Raw genomic sequence first — 25,705 nt, forward strand, 5'->3', positions numbered from 1 at the left:
CTGAACTCAAACGTTTCAGCAGATCATCAATGTGTTTCTTCCAATTTAATCTCTCATCAATGGACACACCTAAAAATGTGGAATATTCTACCTTAGCTATATGCTTCTGATTAAGGTCTATATTTATTAATGGCATCATACCATTCACTGTACGGAACTGTATGTACTGTGTCTTATCAAAATTCAGTGAGACTCCGTTTACAAGGAACCACTTAGTAATTTTCTGAAAGACAGTATTGACAATTTCATCAGTTAATTCTTGTTTGTCAGGTGTGATTACTATACTTGTATCATCAGCAAAGAGAACTAACTTTGCCTCTTCATGAATATAGAATGGCAAGTCATTAATATATATTAAGAACAACAAAGGACCCAAGACTGACCCTTGTGGAACCCCATTCTTGATAGTTCCCCAGTTTGAGGAATGTACTGATCTTTGCATATTATGAGAACTACTTATTTCAACTTTCTGCACTCTTCCAGTTAGGTACGAATTAAACCATTTGTGCACTGTCCCACTCATGCCACAATACTTGAGCTTGTCTAGCAGAATTTCATGATTTACACAATCAAAAGCCTTTATGTTGTGCTGTCGGTAGCTTTACGTGTAAAATGCATTGTTATGGAAGTTCAAGCGTTGCTACAGGTGCTATTATAGTGAAGTAATGAGATATGGAAGTGGTTTTAGTGAAAAGCGCGCAAAGAAGTAATTAAATATCAGCAATTCCTCCGATAACGTTTTTGAGTATCCGCCCGTCTGCGTGTCGTACCGTACATCAATCACCCGCGCCCTGTTCAGCCTCTCAGAATGAGCTAATGCCAATCAGCAATATAGTTACCACAAAAGAGTGCAATCAAGTGCCAGTTTCTTGTAGCGAGCGTGAGAACGTGCGTTTGGACATCGCGTTTCGCATCATCAACAATCAGCCGCGCCGCTACGGTTACGTGCACGCTTGTACAAGTGAGAACTGAGAACTGAAAATTTAAATTCATGAACAGTGTTATATTATTGCTAGTGACAAGGAGGACTGGTACCAGATATCTGTGCTTGCGTGACGAGCGTAAGAATTTTCGTTCGAAAATTCGGCTTCCGCATCATCAACAACCACACGCGTCGCGTCGGTTACACGTACGCTCGTCCAAGTGACATTGTGGTCAGATAACCATCAAGAATGTTAACTGGGATAAACACTTAGAACTCAGGATGTAAACAGTGCAATCTGCTATTTGCTTATTGTCTCAGAATGTAGTTGTTCATACCAGACGTAGTACAGTGTTGTGTTAAACGTTGAGTGGCTCCCAGAACCCGCTTACATATTTAGATACATAATTTCCGGCAAGCCAGCAGCAGTGTGGAGCAGAACAATACGACCGCCACGCGAGTATCAGGTACGTGGTGAGGGTAGGGCGCGGGGTCAGAAGCGACGAACAGTTAAAGCCAGCCCGCCATTAGTACCCCCGGGAGTGTTACATGCTGTTGGTCCATCTTGCTGAAAATATCCATACAACCATTCGTCTTCTATGATATGACCCGCATTTTGATTAATCAGTTTCTGACACACCAGTTAACATTATCAAATGGTTCAAATGGCTCTGAGCACTATGCGACTTAACTTCTGAGGTCATCAGTCGCCTAGAACTTAGAACTAATTAAACCTAACTAACCTAAGGACATCACACACATCCATGCCCGAGGCAGGATTCGAATCTGCGACGGTAACGGTCGCTCGGTTCCAGACTGTAGCGCCTAGAACCGCACGGCCACTACGGCCGGCTAACATTAGCAGTTTCGCGAAGGAATCGCGTTCTGATGCAGACACCACACATTGCACCACCAAATAACAATTCTTTTATGTGCTGATGGGGATTTTCTGATACATAACGATGCATGTTTTGCGAGTTCACATACGCTGGCAGGCCGAGGTAGGCCTTATCTGAAGAAATGAAAAACTGAGGATCGAAAAGTCTTGATTCTACTTTACTCAGAACGCAATATGCGAAAGTTCGTCTGGATGCCTTAACTCATACACAGCAGTAAATTATAAGGATACAAATGTAGGTCTCTTTTGGTGACGTTCCCATGTGACGATCCCTTAATTCCCACTTTCATAGATAAACCATGTTGAAATTCCGTTGGACTTTGATCCAAGCTTTGTTTCACACGAGCTCTTTTCAGGTAGTTACTGTCGTTATTCGCTACGAAGCCCGTTTCGCGCCATTTTACCACTAGCTTTTATACTGCAGACTTTACTGGAGGTTTTACGAAAGCGCTTTCAGTCTTAAACGTTGAAAGGTGGCTACACTGAGCCACAGCGCCAAAGATCGCGCCAGATAGTATTGTTCCGCCGCCTCCACTGGCAGTGCTTATTGAGACGTAGCGGCAAGCAGTTCTTACCGAGAAGTTGTGGTGGACACTGCTTGTCGTGAAGACAGAGTGAGATGTGGTAGTGGAGAGTGCTGTTCCATGTTTTATGCAGTGGTTTGATGGGAGAGATAGCAGATGTTGTTCTAATGGAGATATTGTAATGGTCAGAGTGCATTTCGTCAATATATATGGAGGTATTTTCTTTTATTCTTTTATTCTTTCAGTGACCTGAATAATGTGTCATTACAGGTTCAGTCAACAAAGCATCTGGCGTGTGTTCTTGTATTAGAGTGTAATTCTGATTTTCTTGCGCAATTATAGTATTTCTAATTTTCTTTTATTACGTCAGTATAATTGGTATTTAAAAATTCTTGTCTTGTTGAAGAAGAACCGTGCCAGATGTGCGTTGAGTCATACTACCACATACAGAACAGCTACACTTGTGTTTGTTGTTTCGTAGGTTTTATAGTTGCTGGGGACTTAATTAATTAATTGTGCTAACAGAAATTTCCTTACATTCTTTGTTGTCATTCTAAGCAGTCAGATTGCGTACTAAAACTAGACAGGGCCAGCCGTTTACGAAACAGCGTAATCGGACATACAGCGACAGAAAATTAAAAAGTATTTGCATTGCATTCTTATATCATTATTATAATAAAGCCCCCATGCACGTGGCTACCGCTGCTTCGGATCGTCCCTTGGAAATCTTCTGATTGTAAAAATAGTAGACCGTAGTATTGTTGTAGTAATTTGAGTTAGTAATTGTAGTCTATATTGCTTGTGTAGATTTGGTAATTGGTATTCTTCTAATGGTATTTTTCAAAATTTATTTATTTTTTGTTGTCTTGTCCACGGGTTTGATAATTTAGTGCAATTATTTCAATTGTTCGTTAATCGTGTTTGAGGGAAGCATATCGTGTGAATGGTATTGTTGGTGATAACGTGTTAAATTCTCCGTAATTTTCGTATTGTGACGAGTTTTGTATGTTTTGCAAATGATTACGCGATCGATGAAAAAGGCGAAAATGATAGATAGTCAGAATGACGAAATTGTTGACCTGGCGAACTCGCCAACACAGGACAACAGTATCATGAATAATGGAGTTGAAAACAATTTAATAAGTCGGGAAGACAGTCCGGAACCAGTTCAAGATTTTTCTCAATCAGAAAATTCACAGAATACGAGATTAACGATAGAAGATTCTGGAATAGTATCGAACACAGATAGCTTTACAGCCATGACGAAGGAAGCTGGTTTTGTGGGAAATGTTAGGGGCGAAGGGAACCTCGAACAAGTTAATATGGAGCAGTTGATGAGTGCAATATTAAATTTTCGATCTGAATTTAAAACTGAGATGGGAGCAATGGGATCACAGTTACGATCTGAATTAAAAACAGATATGGGAACAATGGCAACACGGTTAGACTCTCTGGGATCACAGTTACGATCTGAGTTAAAAACAGATAGGGGAACAATGGGAAAACGGTTAGACTCACTGGGATCACAAATGGGAACAATGGAAACACGGATAGATTCAAGAATAGGGACATGTTTCAAAAATATGAAAGATGAATTAAAGAAAGAAATTAGAGAAGAAATACAACCGATTTTGAATGCTCACAATAATAGTTTAATTTCAACAGAAATTAGACAAGAGGAACAGGACAGAGAACGGGAAGAAAAAGATCGCGTGATAGTACAAAATTTTTCAGAGTTAAATTTACATCGTGCACACGATAAGGAAGAAATAATTGAAAGAACCGAGGAATCCGTACCAAATGACAGAATAAATAACATAACGCAACAGTGTGAACAGTTAACTACTAAATGTGACAATACCGAAACCCGAGTCGCGACACTTACGGAAAACGTAAATAAACAGAAAGAACAAATAGGTGACTTATCGGAAAGAGTTGAGGAGATTTCGGATAAATTGACAAATCTTAGTTTGAATGGGGACAGAGATTCAGATGACACAGCTCCATTGCCATTTTCAGAAACCGAAGAGTACCAGAGTGTAAATAAACATGTTGAAAATCAGGGAAAATTTAATGAACGCGTGAAAAGGGAATTTGAGGCATTAAAAAAGCAAGTCAAACAAATTGAAGGCGAAATCGTAGGAAAAGACAGTAGAAGAAATCTAGAATCACAGATAGCAGAGGGCTTTGAAGAAAATAATTTGTTTCATTTACGGGATGCAACAAGAGAGCGCCAGGCGCGCGAACTTTACAATAATCGACATTCGGACTGGGACAGACGCGGTAGGTCTTTGTCGCCACGAGGCGAAAACTTTGACTATAAACACTTTTTGGCTGTTCGGAAATTTAAGATCTTCCGCAATTCTAAGAATGACATACATCCATGTTCATGGTTAGCTCAATTTCTGTACGCACTTCCGCTAAATTTGCCACTAAGTCACAAACTGAAATTTATGTGCAGCTATTAATGTCCTCAGGGGATTCACTACTCTAAGTGAATATGTGCCGTAGCGAGCATAGGGCCTCGAGCTGTAGTGGTGCTATTTCCCTTTTAGTTTTCTGTACCGCTGCCTACTTTTTCACTATTCTTTACATCTATCAAAACAACTCTTCTACTATCAATCTATCTAGAGAGTAGATAAAAAATAACCGGATATGACTATTTTACCCAAAAGTGATTTCGGAAATTACCGTTTGGATTTACTGTATCTTCAGCAGCATTCATTCGTAGCCTAAATGAAATTTTACCTGTTTATCTTCGTGACAACATTACTTCATATGTTGACGACATTCTTATTGCTAAACATTCTTGGAGTGAGCACAACAAAATTTTGGATTCATTATTACGTATTTTTGCAAGAGTTGGCATTACAGTGAACTTAGAAAAATCTGAATTTGGTCGTTCTCAGGTGAAATTTCTCGGTCACATTATTTCTACAGAAGGTATTCTTCCTGATCCAGAGAAATTAGACGCTATTCGTAATTATGCTGTTCCTACCACAAAACGTGATGTTCGTAGTTTCCTTGGTGTCTGTAATTTTCTTAGACGCTTTGTTAGATTGGACAATTTGGCCACACCTCGTTTATGTGAACTATCCGGAAAGAAATCTAATTGGTGTTGGGATGAGGAAGCTCAGTCAGAATTTGAACAACTTCGTGATGCCTTAGTTGCTGCCCCACTTCTTTCACATCCGGATTTATCTAAAGATTTTTGTTTGGCAACGGACTCATCATACAAAGGGCTAGGTGCACATTTATTTCAAGAGATAGAAGAAAACGGCGTTGTAGTACAAAAAACTATTGCATTTGGAAGTCGTGTTCTCTCTAAATCAGAAAAGAATTATTCGATTACGGAACTTGAAGCTTTGACTGTTGTTTGGGCTTTTACAAAATTTCGCACATTTTTGTTTGGCAGACATACTAAGGTTTACACCGATCATCGAGCTCTGGAATTTCTTATGTCAACAAAATTAACTCATGGCAGATTGTCACGATGGGCGTTGTACCTACAGGAATTTGATTTTAGTATTGTTTACATACAGGGTTCTTCAAATATTGTTGCTGATGCTTTATCACGTGCACCCATGGGTTTGAAACAAAGTGCTGAAGAGGACTGCAAGGAAAACAATTATTGTTTGATGTATATTCAAGGTGTTGCGTTTGAGAACTTTATTTCGTCTTCGCTCCAGGACATCGCTAAGGAGCAAAATAAGGATCCAATCTGGAAGGACATTAAGGAGAAGTGGAGGAGAAAGGAAAGCGTAGCGATTAGACAGCATTATTTAGTTCGCAATGACATTCTTTTTAAACGAAAATCGGTCGACAACTCTGTTTGGTTAGTTTGTATTCCTGATGAGTGGGTTAATAAGCTGATTTGGTATACGCATTTCAGTTATGCACACTTTGGTCCCAGAAAATGCTTTCATAAATTACGGGAAAATTGCTACTTCAGTAATATGGAAAAACGTATTCGATTTGTTCTTGCCAAATGCAAATTATGTCAAAAGGCTAAGCCGCCGACAGTTTCTCACAGAGCACCGTTGTTTCCTATCATTCCAGCAAAATTAAAGGACATGGCTGCAGTTGATTTGTTCGGTCCAGTGGTTCGATCTACTAATGGTTTTGCGTACATTTTCGTAGCAGTGGAGTTGACATCAAAATATGTGTGTTTTACACCGTTACGCAAAGCAACAGCTCGTTCAGTATCTAATGCTTTCATTAACCATTTTCTTAAAGAAGTGGGTCATGTTGATAAGGTTATATCAGATAATGGATCACAGTTTCGTTCTAAAATTTGGCTTCGTACTCTACGGCGTCGTAAAATTAAACCAATCTTCATTTCACTTTTTCACCCTCAATCTAACGCTTCAGAGAGATGGATGAAGGAAATTAATAAATTGTGTCGTCTTTATTGTCATCAGAATCACAGAATTTGGGATCAGTATCTTCATATTTTTCAAAACATTCTGAATGAACTTCCTAACGACTCAACTTCTTTACCACCTATACTAATATTAAAAAACAAAGCACCGACAAATCGCATTTCTGAAATCGTTCCTTTTCCGCCTACACGGAAACTGCGGCATTCTGAAATTGTCAACCTGGCACTACAAAATATTGCATCTGCGGCTGCTAGAAGAGAGAAATCAGCTAAGCGTCCTGGTCGTTTAAAAATCTTGTCAGTTGGTCAGAAGGTGTTAATTAAGGCTCATCGTTTGTCTCACAAAGGAAAAGGCTTGTGTCGGAAATTTTTTCTGCTTTATAACGGTCCATATAGAATTCGCAAAATTATTCATGATAACACTGTCGAAGTAGAAACTCTTAAATCACGACGCTCTAAGGGAATACATCATATATCTAACGTTAAAATTTTTGTGGAATGATATACTTTTGAAAAATTTTTGTAGAATGACATACTTTTGAGAAACTAACAGCTACATGTAAACATGCGGAGAGTACAAGGATACCGCGCTGTGTTTTGGCGGCGGCATATACTCAAAGCAACAGTCAAGTCTGCGCGCCGCACAGGGCAGTCGTTGACCGCAAACAATCACTTCCTACGTCACGCGCCTACAGCTGATCGAGCGCTCAGTGCGAATGCACTGACAGCCGTAAACAAATACACAGTCTTTCTCCGAATAAAATCAGTATAAAGCTATAATGACTTGATGAATTATGTATTAACATTCAGTATTTTTCAGGATACGGTTCTATAAAATATTTAAGAACTTCAGGTAAATTCTGTGCGTGTCCAACGTTAAGACGACTTTCTATTGGGAAAATTTCAGGAAAAATGTCATTTCGAAGAAGAAAGTAATAAACTAAAAAGGTAATTATTAATTGAGTTTATTTTTCAGGTAACATATTTCCACTTAGGTACGTACTTTAGACGTAATTTGCTGCTCGCGATTACGTGATTCATACTTTGTGCTAAATTTCATGTTCTATGAATTTACTTGTGAAGCGACGTGCTTGCGTACGTTAACTGATTTTGACAATGATTATTAATGAACTGAGTTGTAACTTGTTTGTATTATGCATCGCTTGACTGCAATGCTTTTTCACTGATGTCATATTTTTTTATTATGTGCTTGCTGTGCTTATTTATTTAAACTGTAATTGTCACCTGATTAATTGTGCTGATGTGGTTAGGTATGTAAGTTATACTTTGTGATTTATCTGCTTGCGCCTTCATGTTTACTTATTATAATTACATATGAACATTTATTTGCTTACGCTAATACGATGCTAATTACCTGTTTATTACGTAAGATATGTTTGCTGCTATGCGTATGGATTGCATATTTATACATCTCTGTTTGTTGTCACAACTACTCTTTAATTTGGTATATAGAAATGCTGTTGTACTGTGTATGAACATAGAGTTTAGGTTACACTATTGTATTAATTATAGATTGTTTATTTGGCAGAGCCTCGTTGTAAGAATTGTGCTGCATCCACTTGTTGACATTCTGTTCACTACTGGTATATTTACTCGCTATTGCTTGCTTTGCTTACGCTCAGTGCCTTATATTTTTAAGATAAGAAAATGAACTGCTATAATTCGACGAACGACATTAGTACAAGAAACTTCATAGAAGTCATATGAGCTGGAGGTTTTATGAAAGCTGTATAAATTTATGCTAATATAAAGGAAGCTAACGATATGACATACCAAAACTAGGTTTAGACCATTGACAGTTATTACACTGCATTTTTCGTGAGCAACTGAAATAGGAAGTGACACTTGACACAAGAAATACTCCACATGTTTGCTTCTGTTTGCCATAATTCTTGAAGTGGTGTACACACTGTGAAATATTATGATCAGTCACACTCCGTAATCGTACTTAATTACTGAGAGTTACTCGAACTAAGTCTGTTAGAGGTCATGTATGCATTCTTTGTTTATAATTCATAATGAGTAGAAGATTTTGGTCAGATGGATTACACAGAGGTTGTGTGTTGACAGTGTGTCTTCGGATTGTATGGATGTGGAGGTTTGCATTAGGATTTTATCTGTACTTGTTCGAGGAGACTGACTAGAGGAAAGAGTTGTTATGGAAGTGAAATGATACAGGCAATAAGGTTTATATGTATCGACGTATTGGAGAGGTATTATTGAGGTATTGAGATTATATGAAGTTGATTGGAGTTTTAGTGTATAAGAGGTAAAATAAGTGAGGAGCATATTTTTTTTTTTTTTTTGTTGGTCTATATGGAACAAGGAGGATGAAGATAGCAGACTAGAACACTAAAATGGAAGGAAGATTGTCTACACACACTTTGTTAAATCACCAAGCAGTACGTACTTTTTTTTTTTTTTTTTTTTTTTTTTTTTTTTTTTTTTTTTTTTTTTTTTTTGGAGAGAGGAAGCATTGCATATCTTGGCACACTGACAGTTGTTCAGCAACCGTACATTTTGATCTGGCTTGGGAAACATTGGTCTTGACATGATGACTATGACGTTGACTTAACTATTATTGACTGTTATACATTGCTGCCACTATTACTTGATACACATGATGAACATGAAATGTTGACAGAAGTGCATATACACAGTTAACACTATTCAATTACACAGTAGTACTTAATGTGGATGAAAGATGAGTGAGTGTGTTTTGTGTGTTTTCCTTTCCTAATCCTACCCACCTATTTCCTAAATATTATTTTATTTGTTTGTAGTGGCTTGCACTGACACCCATAAATATTATATGTTTACTGATGTTTGTGTATTTGTAATAGTAATATGACAGTTATCTGACATCATTTGTGTGTTTGTTATGATTTGTATGTTTAGTGTAAAAGCATTTGTATGTGTATTCAAACTATTGTTCATGCTTGAACTGTCTGAGTAGTGATGGTGAATATTATTAACTGTTACCTGCACTTTTCAACATGATGTGTGACACTTAGAAATGTTTAATTTCTGCTGATGAACTGTGTGATCAGTGATAGTAAATATTATGGACTGTTACTTGTACTTTTTCTACATGATTGGTGCCAATAGGACATGTTTACTTTCTGCTTATAAACTGATGAACAGAGTGATTAGTGATAGTGAATATTATGGACTGCTGTCTGCACCTACTCAACATTGCTGGGTGCCACTGATGGACTGCTTCTACTGAAATGATGTCACCTGTTGGAGTCTGCACCTGTTCCACAATGCTGGGTGCCACTGATGGACTGCTTCTACTGAAATGATGTCACCTGTTGGAGTCTGCACCTGTTCCACAATGCTGGGTGCCACTGATGGACTGCTTCTACTGAAATGATGTCACCTGTTGGAGTCTGCAACTACTCCACGTTGCTGGGTGCCACTGATGGACTGCTTCTACAGAAATGATGTCACCTGTTGGAGTCTGCACCTACTCAACATTGCTGGGTGCCACTGATGGACTGCTTCTACTGAAATGATGTCACCTGTTGGAGTCTGCACCTGTTCCACAATGCTGGGTGCCACTGATGGACTACTTCTACTGAAATGATGTCACCTGTTGGAGTCTGCACCTGTTCCACAATGCTGGGTGCCACTGATGGACTGCTTCTACTGAAATGATGTCACCTGTTGGAGTCTGCACCTGTTCCACAATGCTGGGTGCCACTGATGGACTGCTTCTACTGAAATGATGTCACCTGATGGTGTCTGCACCTACTCAACATTGCTGGGTGCTACTGCTGGAACTGTCAACCACTAGTTGTGAAAACATTTTATGTGAATATTTGTATAAACTGATTTTTTGTGTATTACTGTTTGTGAAAAGTTATGAGACTCTTACCTGTACATATTCGTCATTGCTGACGCTATTGAGTGAACTGTTTAACCACATAATACTTGTGTAAACTATTATGTAAAGTCACATGTATGAAAGAATTTGTATTGCTTAGTGTATTTTATATATTAGGCTATTGAAAGGTCAGTGCAAAGCCAAAATTTTATCTAGTTATATGATATTTACGGATTAATATTATCTTTTATTTTTGTCTGTATTTTTTTGACGAATTTGGTGGTATTTTCACCACCAATGCTGGCAAAAATACCATCAAATTCTAGCCCGTGGAGGAAGGGCATATGAAAGGTGGCTACACTGAGCCACAGTGCCAAAGATCGCGCCAGATAGTATTGTTCCGCCGCCTCCACTGGCAGTGCTTATTGAGACGTAGCGGCAAGCAGTTCTTACCGAGAAGTTGTGGTGGACACTGCTTGTCGTGAAGACAGAGTGAGATGTGGTAGTGGAGAGTGTTGTTCCATGTTTTATGCAGTGGTTTGATGGGAGAGATAGCAGATGTTGTTCTAATGGAGATATTGTAATGGTCAGAGTGCATTTCGTCAATATATATGGAGGTATTTTCTTTTATTCTTTCAGTGACCTGAATAATGTGTCATTACAGGTTCAGTCAACAAAGCATCTGGCGTGTGTTCTTGTATTAGAGTGTAATTCTGATTTTCTTGCGCAATTATAGTATTTCTAATTTTCTTTTATTACGTCAGTATAATTGGTATTTAAAAATTCTTGTCTTGTTGAAGAAGAACCGTGCCAGATGTGCGTTGAGTCATACTACCACATACAGAACAGCTACACTTGTGTTTGTTGTTTCGTAGGTTTTATAGTTGCTGGGGACTTAATTAATTAATTGTGCTAACAGAAATTTCCTTACATTCTTTGTTGTCATTCTAAGCAGTCAGATTGCGTACTAAAACTAGACAGGGCCAGCCGTTTACGAAACAGCGTAATCGGACATACAGCGACAGAAAATTAAAAAGTATTTGCATTGCATTCTTATATCATTATTATAATAAAGCCCCCATGCAACGTTTGCGCAAACAGTTCCGCACACATTTTCCACGTATTGTGCTTCGCCTAACACTCGACAACGGACGCTCACTGCTTTACTGTGAGCACTATTTTGTGTTGCAGTGAACGGATCACTAAACGGTTCCGCTCCTCTCACTCACTCAAACGTAATGACAGCGAAGTACACTCCTGGAAATGGAAAAAAGAACATATTGACACCGGTGTGTCAGACCCACCATACTTGCTCCGGACACTGCGAGAGGGCTGTACAAGCAATGATCACACGCACGGCACAGCGGACACACCAGGAACCGCGGTGTTGGCCGTCGAATGGCGCTAGCTGCGCAGCATTTGTGCACCGCCGCCGTCAGTGTCAGCCAGTTTGCCGTGGCATACGGAGCTCCATCGCAGTCTTTAACACTGGTAGCATGCCGCGACAGCGTGGACGTGAACCGTATGTGCAGTTGACGGACTTTGAGCGAGGGCGTATAGTGGGCATGCGGGAGGCCGGGTGGACGTACCGCCGAATTGCTCAGCACGTGGGGCGTGAGGTCTCCACAGTACATCGATGTTGTCGCCAGTGGTCGGCGGAAGGTGCACGTGCCCGTCGACCTGGGACCGGACCGCAGCGACGCGCGGATGCACGCCAAGACCGTAGGATCCTACGCAGTAACGTAGGGGACCGCACCGCCACTTCCCAGCAAATTAGGGACACTGTTGCTCCTGGGGTATCGGCGAGGACCATTCGCAACCGTCTCCATGAAGCTGGGCTACGGTCCCGCACACCGTTAGGCCGTCGTTCGCTCACGCCCCAACATCGTGCAGCCCGCCTCCAGTGGTGTCGCGACAGGTGTGAATGGAGGGACGAATGGAGACGTGTCGTCTTCAGCGATGAGAGTCGCTTCTGCCTTGGTGCCAATGATGGTCGTATGCGTGTTTGGCGCCGTGCAGGTGAGCGCCACAATCAGGACTGCATACGGCCGAGGCACACAGGGCCAACACCCGGCATCATGGTGTGGGGAGCGATCTCCTACACTGGCCGTACACCACTGGTGATCGTCGAGGGGACACTGAATAGTGCACGGTACATCCAAACCGTCATCGAACCCATCGTTCTACCATTCCTAGACCGGCAAGGGAACTTGCTGTTCCAACAGGACAATGCACGTCCGCATGTATCCCGTGCCACCCAACGTGCTCTAGAAGGTGTAAGTCAACTACCCTGGCCAGCAAGATCTCCGGATCTGTCCCCCATTGAGCATGTTTGGGACTGGATGAAGCGTCGTCTCACGCGGTCTGCACGTCCAGCACGAACGCTAGTCCAACTGAGGCGCCAGGTGGAAATGGCATGGCAAGCCGTTCCACAGGACTACATCCAGCATCTCTACGATCGTCTCCATGGGAGAATAGCAGCCTGCATTGCTGCGAAAGGTGGATATACACTGTACTAGTGCCGACATTGTGCATGCTCTGTTGCCTGTGTCTATGTGCCTGTGGTTCTGTCAGTGTGATCATGTGATGTATCTGACCCCAGGAATGTGTCAATAAAGTTTCCCCTTCCTGGGACAATGAATTCACGGTGTTCTTATTTCAATTTCCAGGAGTGTATTTGAGGCAAGACACGCGGGACATATACATTTACAAACAAGTAACAGCAATCGATTGGTTCATCAAATCACGATTTCCAGCATTTTCTGTGTGGGCAGTTCTCCTGCTCGTTGACAAGGGTCAATTGCGTGTCAGTCTTACGAATACTTTCAGGGCCGTGTATGTGCTTTAAATGTACGTTGACTAAGTAGCTGCAGCTAAGTTTTTGAATCAGAATGGTAGTTCAGCAATCGAAACTGATCATCATAATTGTAACTGCGATCAAGACAAATAGCAGTTATATTGAATGTTCAGATCACTTGCTGAATAACATAACGCTATCAAGCTTTACAAAATGTTTCGATGGGATGTTGCACCCCAATCTTTTGGGGACACACATCTCAATAATATTGGATTATCGCTGTTGTACAAGTCGACGCTTGTTGTTGTTGTGGAGAAAGGTGGTTTTAATTGCCCTTTCCCCCTCCCCCCCCCCCCCCGCTCCCTCGACGTTACTTGAGTATGAAAGTCACGTCTTCCCCAGTTATCAAAGTAATCAAGTAACCACAAAGTCAGAAATAGATGCAACCCCTAAAAGTTTTAAAGCAGCAATTTCGTAGATGTAATATGAAGGATCACGTCCTAATGGTTCTCTTTTCCCTTCTCTCATTAAATTGCAAAGCTGTGCAGGTTTTGTATTTGGTGAATCTTTCCCCGTATAGGACCTCACACTTGTCTCTGTGACCAGATCTCTTCCTTGAGGCACAATATCTCCGGATAAGTGGAGGATCGACTTGCATATCTTTTAATTACGAATCTAGTAAAATTTTTTGTGTGTGCTCGTGACTTTTGTGTGCCGTGTTTCTGACCAGGCAAAATAATAGCATGTTATTCGCCTAAAGGGATGAAGAGGAAGCCCCACGAAAACCACAACCACATTGACCGACCATGCAGCCAAACGGTAGCAAGGCCCTCCTAGCAGACTGGGTCCGCTCCTGCCCCTCCTCCGTGAATGACAGGCAGCAACGCAGAAGACAGCATCGATTTGCAGAATGACCTGCAGAGGACTGATGGATGGTGCAAGCTCTGGCTGTTGACCCCGAACGTAAATAAATGTAACATATTGCTCAATCACAGGAAAACAAAAATCGATCTTAAGGGGAATGATCACATAAAACAAATAGCAGGAAAATCAAATGCCAGACTGACATCCATAGGAAGAATCTTAAGGAAATGTAAGTCATCCACGATGGAAGTGGCTTATAAGGCGCTTGTTCGACCGATTCTTGAGTCTGTTCATCAACATGGGATTCTTACCAGGTAGGACTGAAGAGGGAGAGAATATCCAACGAGGAGCGGCGTGTTACGTCACGGGATCTTTTACTCAGCACGGAAATGTTAACAAGATGCTCAACAAACTCCGTTGGTAGATGTTACAAGAGAGGCGTTTTACATCACGGAGAAGTTTACTACTGAAATTTGGAGAGACCACTTTCCGGGAAGAGTCGGACATCTTATTACCTCCTCCCACATATATCTCACGTAATGAATACGAAGAGAAAATTCGAGAAATAAGAGCCAATACAAAACCTTGTTGTTGTTGTTGTGGTCTGCAGTCCTGAGACTGGTTTGATGCAGATCTCCATGCTACTCTATCCTGTGCGAGCCTCATCATCTCCCAGTACCTACTGCAGCCTACATCCTTCTGAATCTGCTTAGTGTATTCATCTCTTGGTCTCCCTCTACGATTTTTACCCTCCACGCTGCCCTCCAATACTAAACTGGTGATTCCTTGATGCCTCAGAACATGTCCTACCAACCGATCCCTTCTTCTAGTCACGTTGTGCCACAAACTTCTCTTCTCCCCAATCCTATTCAATACTTCCTCATTAGTTATGTGATCTACCCATCTAATCTTCAGCATTCTTCTGTAGCACCACATTTCAAAAGCTTCTATTCTCTTCTTGTCTAAACTATTTATCGTCCATGTTTCACTTCCATGCATGGCTACACTGCATACAAATACTTTCAGAAATGACTTCCTGACACTTAAAACTACACTTGATGGTAACAAATTTCTCTTCTTCAGGAACGCTTTCCTTGCCATTGCCAGTCTACATTTTATATCCTCTCTACTTCGACCATCATCAGTTATTTTGCTCCCCAAATAGCAAAACTCCTTTACTACTTTAAGTAGTAATTCCCTCAGTATTACCCGACTTAATTCGACTACATTCCATTATCCTCGTTTTGCTTTTGGTGATGTTCATCTTATATCCTCCTTTCAAGACACTATCCATTCCGTTCAACTGCTCTTCCAAGTCCTTTGCTGTCTCTGACAGTATTACAATGACATCGGCGAACCTCAAAGTTTTTATTTCTTCTCCATGGATTATAATACCTTCTCCGAATTTTTCTTTTCTTTCCTTCACTGCTTGCTCAATATACAGATTGAATAACATCGGGGATAGGCTACAGCCCTGTCTCACTCCCTTCCCAACCGCTCCTTCCCTTTCATGCCACCTTCATGCCACCTTCAGAATTTGAAAGAGAGTATTCCAGTCAACATTGTCAAAAGCTTTCACTAAGTCTACAAATGCTAGAAACGTAGGTTTGCCTTTCCTTAATCTAGCTTCTAAGATGAGGCGTAGGGTCAGTATTGCCTCACGTGTTCCAACATTTCTACGGAATCCAAACTGAGCTTCCCCGAGGTCAGCTTCTACCAGTTTTTCCATTCGTCTGTAAAGAATTCGCGTTAGTATTTTGCAGCTGTGACTTATTAAACTGATAGTTCGGTAATGTTCACATCTATCAACACCTGCTTTCTTTGGGATTGGAATTATTATATTCTTCTTGAATTCTGAGGGCATTTCGCCTGTTTCATACATCTTGCTCACCAGATGGTAGAGTTTTGTCAGGACTGGCTCTCCCAAGCCCGTCAGTAGTTCCAATGGAATGTTGTCTACTCCGGGAGCCTTGTTTCGACTCAGGTCTCGACTCAGTGCTCTGTCAAACTCTTCACGCAGTATCGTATCTCCCATTTCATATTCATCTACATCCTCTTCCATTTCCATAATATTGTCCTCAAGTACATCGCCTTTGTATAGACCTTCTATATACTCCTTCCACCTTTCTGCTTTCCCTTCTTTGCTTAGAACTGGGTTTCCATCTGAGTTCTTGATGTTCATGCAGGTGGTTCTCTTATCTCCAAAGGTCTCTTTAATTTTCCTTTAGGCTGTATCTATCTTACACCCTAGTGAGATAAGCCTCTACATCCTTACATTTTCCTCTAGCCATCTCTGCTTAGCCATTTTGCACTTCCTGTCGATCTCATTTTTGACACGTTTGTATTCCATTTTGCCTGCTTCATTTACTGCAGTTTTATATTGTCTCCTTTCATCAATTAAATTCGACATATCTTCTGTTACCCAAGGATTTCTACTAGCCCTCGTCTTTTTACCTACTTGATCCTCTGCTGCCTTCACTACTTCATCCCTCCAAAGCTACCCATTCTTCTTCTACTGTATTCCTTTCCCCCATTCCTGTCAATTGTTCCCTTATGCTCTCCCTGAAACTCTGTACAACCTCTGGTTTGGTCAGTTTATCCAGGTCCCATCTCCTTAAATTCCCACCTTTTCGCAGTTTCTTCAGTTTTAATCTACAGGTCATAACCAATAGATTGTGGTCAGTGTCCACATCTGCCCCTGGAAATGTCTTACAATTTAAAACCTAGTTCCTAAATTTCTGTCTTACCATTAGATAATCTATCTGAAACGTGTCAGTAACTCTAGGTTTCTTCCATGTATACAGCCTTCTTTTATGATTCTTGAACCAAGTGTTAGCTATGATTAAGTTGTGCTCTGTGCAAAATTCTACCAGGCGGCTTCTTCTAGCCCCAATCCATAGTCACCTACTACGTTCCCTTCTCTCCCTTTTCCTACTCTCAAATTCCAGTCACCCATGACTATTAAATTTTCGTCACCCTTCACTATTTGAATAATTTCTTTTATTTCATCATACATTTCTTCAATTTCTTCGTCATCTGCAGAGCTAGTTGGCATATAAACTTGTACTACTGTAGTAGGCGTGGGCTTCGTATCTATCTTGGCCACGATAATGCGTTCACTATGCTGTTTGTAGTAGCTTACCCACATTCCTATTTTCCTATTCATTATTAAACCTACTCCTGCATTACCCCTATTTGATTTTGTGTTTATAACCCTGTAGTCACCTGACCAGAAGTCTTGTTCCTCCTGCCACCGAACTTCACTAATTCCCACTATATCTAACTTTAACCTATCCATTTCCCTTTTCAAATTTTCTAACCTACCTGCCCGATTAAGGGATCTGACATTCCACGCTCCGATCCGTAGAACGCCAGTTTTCTTTCTCCTGATAACGACATCCTCTTGAGTAGTCCCCGCCCGGAGATCCGAATGGGGGACTATTTTACCTCCGGAATGTTTTACCCAAGAGGACGCCATCATCATTTAACCATACAGTAAAGCTGCATGTCCTCGGGAGAAATTAAGGCCGTAGTTTCCCCTCGCTTTCAGCCGTTCGCAGTACCAGCACAGCAAGGCCGTTTTGGTTAGTGTTACAAGGCCAGATCAGTCAAAAATGGTTCAAATGGCTCTGAGCACTATGGGACTTAACTGCTGTGGTCATCAGTCCCCTAGAACTTAGAACTACTTAAACCTAACTAACCTAAGGACATCACACACATCCATGACCGAGGCAGGATTCGAACCTGCGACCGTAGCGGTGACGCGGTTCCAGACTGTAGCGCCTATAACCGCACGGCCACTCCGGCCGGCCCAGATCAGTCAATCATCCAGACTGTTGCCCCTGCAACCACTGAAAAGGCTGCTGCCCCTCTTCAGGAACCACACGTTTGTCTGGCCTCTCAACAGATACCCCTCCGTTGTGGTTGTACGGCTATCTGTATCGCTGAGGCACGCTAGCCTCCCCACCAACGGCAAGGTCCATGGTTCATGGGGGGCGGAGCTTACCGACAGTTATTCCTCACACGCGCCATTCGCGAGTGGAACAGGGTAGGGGGATCTGTTAGTTGCATCCGACACACACCATTAGATGGCTTGCGGAGTATGACGTAGATGTAGATGTATATTGCTGTACTCACCAGACGGAGAGCCTGTGTGGGATCATACAGCTTGCAGCGCAGAAAACGCAGCAGGTACCAGTCCTCCAGGCAGCTGAGTTCCACTTCGGGACGCTCTGCAACGAGCAAGTTAACAGGCGTCAGAAACACGACAACATAAAAATGGTGCAGCATTTTTGTCGGGAAGGTTCCGAGTCCTTAGTTCCTTCGAACACACTAAGTGGTTTTACCTGTTGGGTCTAAAGCAGTGGTCGCCCAATTCTTTTGCTCTAAGGCCAAAACCACATTGTGTGGTGACACGTGTCACCATGTGTACCGATCTTAAAATTAACTGGTAAAGTACCTAAATTAGTATGTTACCTGCTCTCTATATAATAGATATGGTAAGGACGTGATAAGCTAGCCGCCGGCCGACCAAGTACTGATCGTTAAAAGTCGACACCATTCGGAACACTTCGTGTGGACTAGAGATGGGTCATTCGCGAACTTACTGGTCCAAAGGAACGGCTCATCAAGATGAACGTAACGAGCGATGAAGTAAGTCTAAGGAACGGTCTTTCATAGTTCACTTCGGTCGTGGCTTTCCACTTATAGTTCCTGGGAACGGGAAAGGGTCGGTCTCGTTCCCGCAACGGCACGTCGGCCGGTCTGGTTCCAGCTTCGGTCCCGTACCCGTCTGTCTCGGTCTCGCTCGGCCGGACTCGTCCTCCTTCGCGTGGCCACTCATCGCAGTTGCACTGCCGACTGCTCATAGTTAGTTCAGTATAGAGTTGTTCGCTTCGTTCGCTGCGCACGCCCATTCTAGATCTGTTTCAAACCTTTTTTGACCTATGAACTTCTGGTTGTTTTCGTATTCCATGCAGTGTCCATGACCGGTAATTAAAATGTATTTTATAATTACGTAAATTACATAAAATTACGTGGTATGTAATACATACATCTTTTCTGGTAACAAAACGGCATATTAGCTTACTTCACTATTTCGATAAACAGCAGAAGAAATACTTATAAAAAGGCAAGATTTTTTGTTATTACACATGCAAAGGAAGTCGGCACAGCACATACGAGTGACCATTTTCCGTCTTTTTTTGATACAGGGTAAAAGAGCATGTTCATTGTTAGTGAAGGCAGACCGACTTACCGAATGAAGTCAGCGTTCCATAATCGAATGTCTGGTGTCACATTTTGTAAAGAGAATGTGATAACTTCTACAATACTATTTCAGTGGTACAGGGTGGCGCACGAAAAATTGGCCCCGATTACTACACTGCTCATTGTCGCCTACCAATCGTCATCTATTGTTCTGAAGCTGTTGTTTACATAAGTTTATTTGTTATTTTTTCACTGCCTAATTATTACATGTTTATTTATTCTGGTCGTACCGGTCAACAAATCCTGCTTAATTCTCGCGCAGTCTGTACTCGGGGCCGGTTTTCCGTACGCCATCTTATATCAGTTCATTGCGATCAGCCACATACCCCACCCTCACCTACCTTGGCCTCACCATTGACCGTCACCTCACCTGGATCCCTCATCTCCGCTCCATCCACAACCGCCTCCGACTCCTCAAACTTCTCTCTGGCCGGACATGGGAGTTGCACCCCTCTACCATCCTCGACACCTACAAATCCTTAATCCGTCCCATCCTCTGTTATGCCAGTCCTGCCTGGATATCTGCCCCCCCCTCCACATTATATAAGTCCCTCCAGATCCTTGAGCTTCATGCACTCCACCTCGCCTTCCGTATACGCCTCCCGTCCCCCACGCGGATCCTCTATGAACTCATTCCTTTCCCCCATCTGCTCCTCTTCCTCGAACATATCCGCATCCTCTACACCTCCCGCCGCTGCCTTGAACCCGCTCACCCCCTGGTTGCTCCTCTCCTCTCCCATCCCCGCCCCCTGCCACGTCTTCACTTTTGTATCCTCCCTACCATCCATCCCTACACCCTACAACTCCTTTCCCAAGGTGGCTTCTGTGGTGTCACCGCCAGACACCACACTTGCTAGTTGGTAGCTTTTAAATCGGCCGCGGTCCGCTAGTATACGACGGACCCGCGTGTCGCCACTGTCAGTGATTGCAGACCGAGCGCTGCCACAATGCAGGTCTAGAGACACGTCCTAGCACTCGCCCCAGTTGTTCAGCCGACTTTGCTAGCGAAGCTACACTGACAAATACGCTCTCATTTGCCGAGACGATAGTTAGCATAGCCTTCAGCTGCGTCATTTGCTAAGACCTAGCAAGGCGCCATGACCAGTTTATATTGAGATGATATAAAGTATCAACAAGAGCGATGTTCACCAATTATGGAATAAAGTTAAATATTACTTCACCTACGTACTTTATTTGCTATATTAATGACATTGTAATGTTCCAGACCTCACGCCAGTCTGCGTGAGCTAAACGCGTGCATTTCGGCCTCCTCTAGCAACACGGTGTTGGCTCTTCTGCCAGCACATCAGCTTCCATCAACTCCCCCTCCCAGATGGTGCCCTCTCTCCCTCCATTTATCCCTCCTATCAACTCTGATCCTCACCCCCCTCCTTTCCTCCGCCCTTTCCCTGGGCTCCCTCTTCCTCCCCCCTTCCATCATGTGTTTTCTCCCCGCCTACCCTCTGCCTATCTCCTTTCTCCCCGCCCCTCGAGTTCTTTTTGTCCTCCCCTTCTCTGCCTTCCCCACTCCCTGAAACGTTTGCTCAGCACCCCACACCCCTCTTATGGATCCTCATCTTCCATTGGCTCCTTTCCCCCCTCCCCCTTCACTTTTCCTCTCCTCCCCCCTTTTTTTCCCGTCATCTGACCAGTTTCCCCCCACCTGCTCTCGGGTGTGGTATGTCCTATTTGTGCCAACTTTTTAGTGCAGTGTTTAAGTAAGTGTTCAGTGTTGTGCGTCTTTCCACAGTGTTGCGAACAGTAATCATGCTGTCGCTGGGTGTGCATTTTATATCTCTTGCGAACAGAACCCAGACTGTCGCCGTGTTTTTTAATTGTCTGTCTATTATTTTTCTGCTTCCTGTGTATTTTATTAGCATCATCAACCCTGTGTTTTATGTTTTAAGCTCCAGAATTTTCTGCCATTTTACCTTTAAGTCACCGATTTTATCGCCAACTGTTATTATTTTTTATTATCTTCATCTTTTTAAACCAAATTCTGTAGGCTGAAGAGCGGCGTAATAAGCTGCTGCCAGCCCGCCCTCTTTAGGGGGAATCGAAACTCAATAAAGAAAAAAAAATCAGCCACATAACGCTACAGTTGGCTAAACGAGAGGTTTTGCAGAATTACGAAAATTACACGTGTGCGAGAATTCCGTTATGAATAAAAACTCTGTACTCCAGGGCGGAGATAAGTGCCCCCTCTTGGCGCCTTCAATGTTCAGTCACCTATGCTACTAATTTTCAATTTTTTATGAGAGCTGTATACGAAGCACAAATGAACGGTAAACGAGTACAAATGAACGGTTCCCAAAAAAGAGCGATCACCAGTGAACTAGTTCCCAAGGATGAACGAGTACGCCGGCCGGTGTGGCCGTGCAGTTCTAAGCGCTACGGTCGCAGGTTCGAATCCTGCCTCGGGCATGGATGTGTGTGATGTCCTTAGGTTAGTTAGGTTTAAGTAGTTATAAGTTCTAGGGGACTGATGACCTCAGTAGTTAAGTCCCATAGTGCTCAGAGCCATTTAAACCATTTTTGAACTATGAGATATGATCATAAATGTTTAGTAAATAAAATGAATGACATTTTTTATGCGTTGTATTACAACAGCAGTGTTAATTTAATGTTCCTTGCTACAAATAAATACCGCATTTGAAGTAAGCCCCAACCACATCATAGTGGAGAAGGGAGTCAGCTATTCCTAAACTGAAGCCGCCATTTGCGGAGACGAATTTGGATGCTGACCTAGTGACTTGAAGGGTACGAGACATAACAAACGGAAACTGAAGAATAAAATAAAATGGTGTTTACTACTGAAAAGAAATGATCGTATGCTTTGTTGGCCGGGTGACCCCAAGCTGCGTTGGTAAAGTACCGGAACTTCAAGCGCTGATAGAGAGCACCGAAGCTGAAATCGTTATAGGTACAGAAAGCTGGCTGAAGCCAGAGATAAATTCTGCCGAAATTTTTACAAAGGCACAGACCGTGTTTAGAAAGGATAGATTGCATGCAACCGGTGGTGGAGTGTTCGTCGCTGTTAGTAGTAGTTTATCCTGTAGTGAAGTAGAAGTGGACAGTTCCTGTGAATTATTATGGGTGGAGGTTACACTCAACAACCGAGCTAGGTTAATAATTGGCTCCTTTTACCGACCCCCCGACTCAGCAGCATTAGTGGCAGAACAACTGAGAGAAAATTTGGAATACATTTCACATAAATTTTCTCAGCATGTTATGGTCTTAGGTGGAGATTTCAATTTACCAGATATGGACTGGGACACTCAGATGTTTAGGACGGGTGGTAGGGACAGAGCATCGAGTGACATTATACTGAGTGCACTATCCGAAAATTACCTCGAGCAATTAAACAGAGAACCGACTCGTGGAGATAACATCTTGGAGCTACTGATAACAAACAGACCCGAACTTTTCGACTCTGTAAGTGCAGAACAGGGAATCAGTGATCATAAGGCCGTTGCAGCATCCCTGAATATGGAAGTTAATAGGAATATAAAAAAAGGGAGGAAGGTTTATCTGTTTAGCAAGAGTAATAGAAGGCAGATTTCAGACTACCTAACAGATCAAAACGAAAATTTCTGTTCCGACACTGACAATGTTGAGTGTTTATGGAAAAAGTTCAAGGCAATCGTAAAATGCGTTTTAGACAGGTACGTGCCGAGTAAAACTGTGAGGGACGGGAAAAACCCACCGTGGTACAACAACAAAGTTAGGAAACTACTGCGAAAGCAAAGAGAGCTTCACTCCAAGTTTAAACGCAGCCAAAACCTCTCAGACAAACAGAAGCTAAACGATGTCAAAGTTAGCGTAAGGAGGGCTATGCGTGAAGCGTTCAGTGAATTCGAAAGTAAAATACTAGGTACCGACTTGACAGAAAATCCTAGGAAGTTCTGGTCTTACGTTAAATCAGTAAGTGGCTCGAAACATCATGTCCAGACACTCCGGGATGATGATGGCATTGAAACAGAGGATGACAAGCGTAAAGCTGAAATACTAAACACCTTTTTCCAAAGCTGTTTCACAGAGGAAGACCGCACTGCAGTTCCTTCTCTAAATCCTCGCACCAACGAAAAAATGGCTGACATCGAAATAAGTGTCCAAGGAATAGAAAAGCAACTGGAATCACTCAACAGAGGAAAGTCCACTGGACCTGACGGGATACCAATTCGATTCTACACAGAGTACGCGAAAGAACTTGCCCCCCTTCTAACAGCCGTGTACCACAAGTCTCTAGAGGAACAGAAGGTTCCAAATGATTGGAAAAGAGCACAGGTAGTCCCAGTCTTCAAGAAGGGTCGTCGAGCAGATGCGCAAAACTATAGACCTATATCTCTGACGTCGATCTGTTGTAGAATTTTAGAACATGTCTTTTGCTCGAGTATCATGTCGTTTTTGGAAACTCAGAATCTACTATGTAGGAATCAACATGGATTCCGTAAACAGCGATCGTGTGAAACCCAACTCGCTTTATTTGTTCATGAGACCCAGAAAATATTAGATACGGGCTCCCAGGTAGATGCTATTTTTCTTGACTTCCGGAAGGCGTTCGATACAGTTCCGCACTGTCGCCTGATAAACAAAGTAAGAGCCTACGGAATATCAGACCAGCTGTGTGGCTGGATTGAAGAGTTTTTAGCAAACAGAACACAGCATGTTGTTATCAACGGAGAGACGTCTACAGACGTTAAAGTAACCTCTGGCGTGCCACAGTGGAGTGTTATGGGACCATTGCTTTTCACAATATATATAAATGACCTAGTAGATAGTGTCGGAAGTTCCATGCGGCTTTTCGCGGATGATGCTGTAGTATACAGAGAAGTTGCAGCATTAGAAAATTGTAGCGAAATGCAGGAAGATCTGCAGCGGATAGGCACTTGGTGCAGGGAGTGGCAACTGACCCTTAATATAGACAAATGTAATGTATTGCGAATACATAGAAAGAAGGATCCTTTATTGTATGATTATATGATAGCGGAACAAACACTGGTAGCAGTTACTTCTGTAAAATATCTGGGGGTATGCGTGCGAAACGATTTGAAGTGGAATGATCATATAAAATTAATTGTTGGTAAGGCGGGTACCAGGTTGAGATTCATTGGGAGAGTCCTTAGAAAATGTAGTCCATCAACAAAGGAGGTGGCTTACAAAACACTCGTTCGACCTATACTTGAGTATTGCTCATCAGTGTGGGATCCGTACCAGATCGGGTTGACGGAGGAGATAGAGAAGATCCAAAGAAGAGCGGCGCGTTTCGTCACAGGGTTCTTTGGGAACCGTGATAGCGTTACGGAGATGTTTAACAAACTCAAGTGGCAGACTCTGCAAGAGAGGCGCTCTGCATCGCGGTGTAGCTTGCTCGCCAGGTTTCGAGAGGGTGCGTTTCTCGATGAGGTATCGAATATATTGCTTCCCCCTACTTATACCTCCCGAGGAGATCACGAATGTAAAATTAGAGAGATTAGAGCGCGCACAGAGGCTTTCAGACAGTCGTTCTTCCCGCGAACCATACGCGACTGGAACAGGAAAGGGAGATAATGATAGTGGCACGTAAAGTGCCCTCCGCCACACACCGTTGGGTGGCTTGCGGAGTATAAATGTAGATGTAGATGTAGATGTAGAACCACTTCGGCGACTTACGGGTCAATAATGATGGTGAAGGACACACAACACCCAGTCATCTCGAGGCAGAGAAAATCCCTGACCCCACCAGGAATCGAAACCGAGAACGCTATCGCAAGACCACGAGCTACGGACACTACTGAATAATCATGAGTTTTAAATGAATGCACTTCCCGAGTGTGCAGTCCTAGTACACACAGAAATACCCAGGTCACAGTCCCGTAGCACTCCACTAGAGGAAAGAAAGTTGATGGTGCGGTAAAAAATCTTTTTCTGCGTTTGAAGTGGACATGCAGCAACAATTCATTCAGAGCTGGTGGAAATGTTCAGCAACATTGTATCATATGACAAGGGTAAAGTGGTGCAGCTGATTCCAGTGTCCTCAGATTAGTCTTAATAACATAAAACTAAGCAGCAGACAATCTCTGAAGAATCAGGAATCGCATGGGAGGCGGAGGCCTTGGTGCTCGAAGACCAGGGATCACAAACGGGATGACAGTGGGGAACTTCGAAATTTATTCGCTGACGGCGAATCCTTTGACAAAACCTGTATTAGGTATCGCTCTA

The 25,705-nt window shown here is 42.5% G+C and overlaps 1 protein-coding gene across 1 annotated transcript in view; it reads right to left on the reverse strand.

Annotated features, from left to right (window-relative positions):
* Positions 1-25,705, reverse strand: part of LOC126159974 (clavesin-1-like) — a 172,082-nt gene that overhangs the window by 69,339 nt on the left and 77,038 nt on the right. Inside the window, exon 2 of the mRNA XM_049916784.1 lies at positions 18,374-18,468. Within this exon, the coding sequence (XP_049772741.1) occupies positions 18,374-18,468 (95 nt within the window). The remainder of the gene's footprint in view (positions 1-18,373; positions 18,469-25,705) is intronic.

This window comes from Schistocerca cancellata, chromosome 2 (assembly GCF_023864275.1).
Source record: "Schistocerca cancellata isolate TAMUIC-IGC-003103 chromosome 2, iqSchCanc2.1, whole genome shotgun sequence".
NCBI classification, from domain to species: domain Eukaryota; kingdom Metazoa; phylum Arthropoda; class Insecta; order Orthoptera; family Acrididae; genus Schistocerca; species Schistocerca cancellata.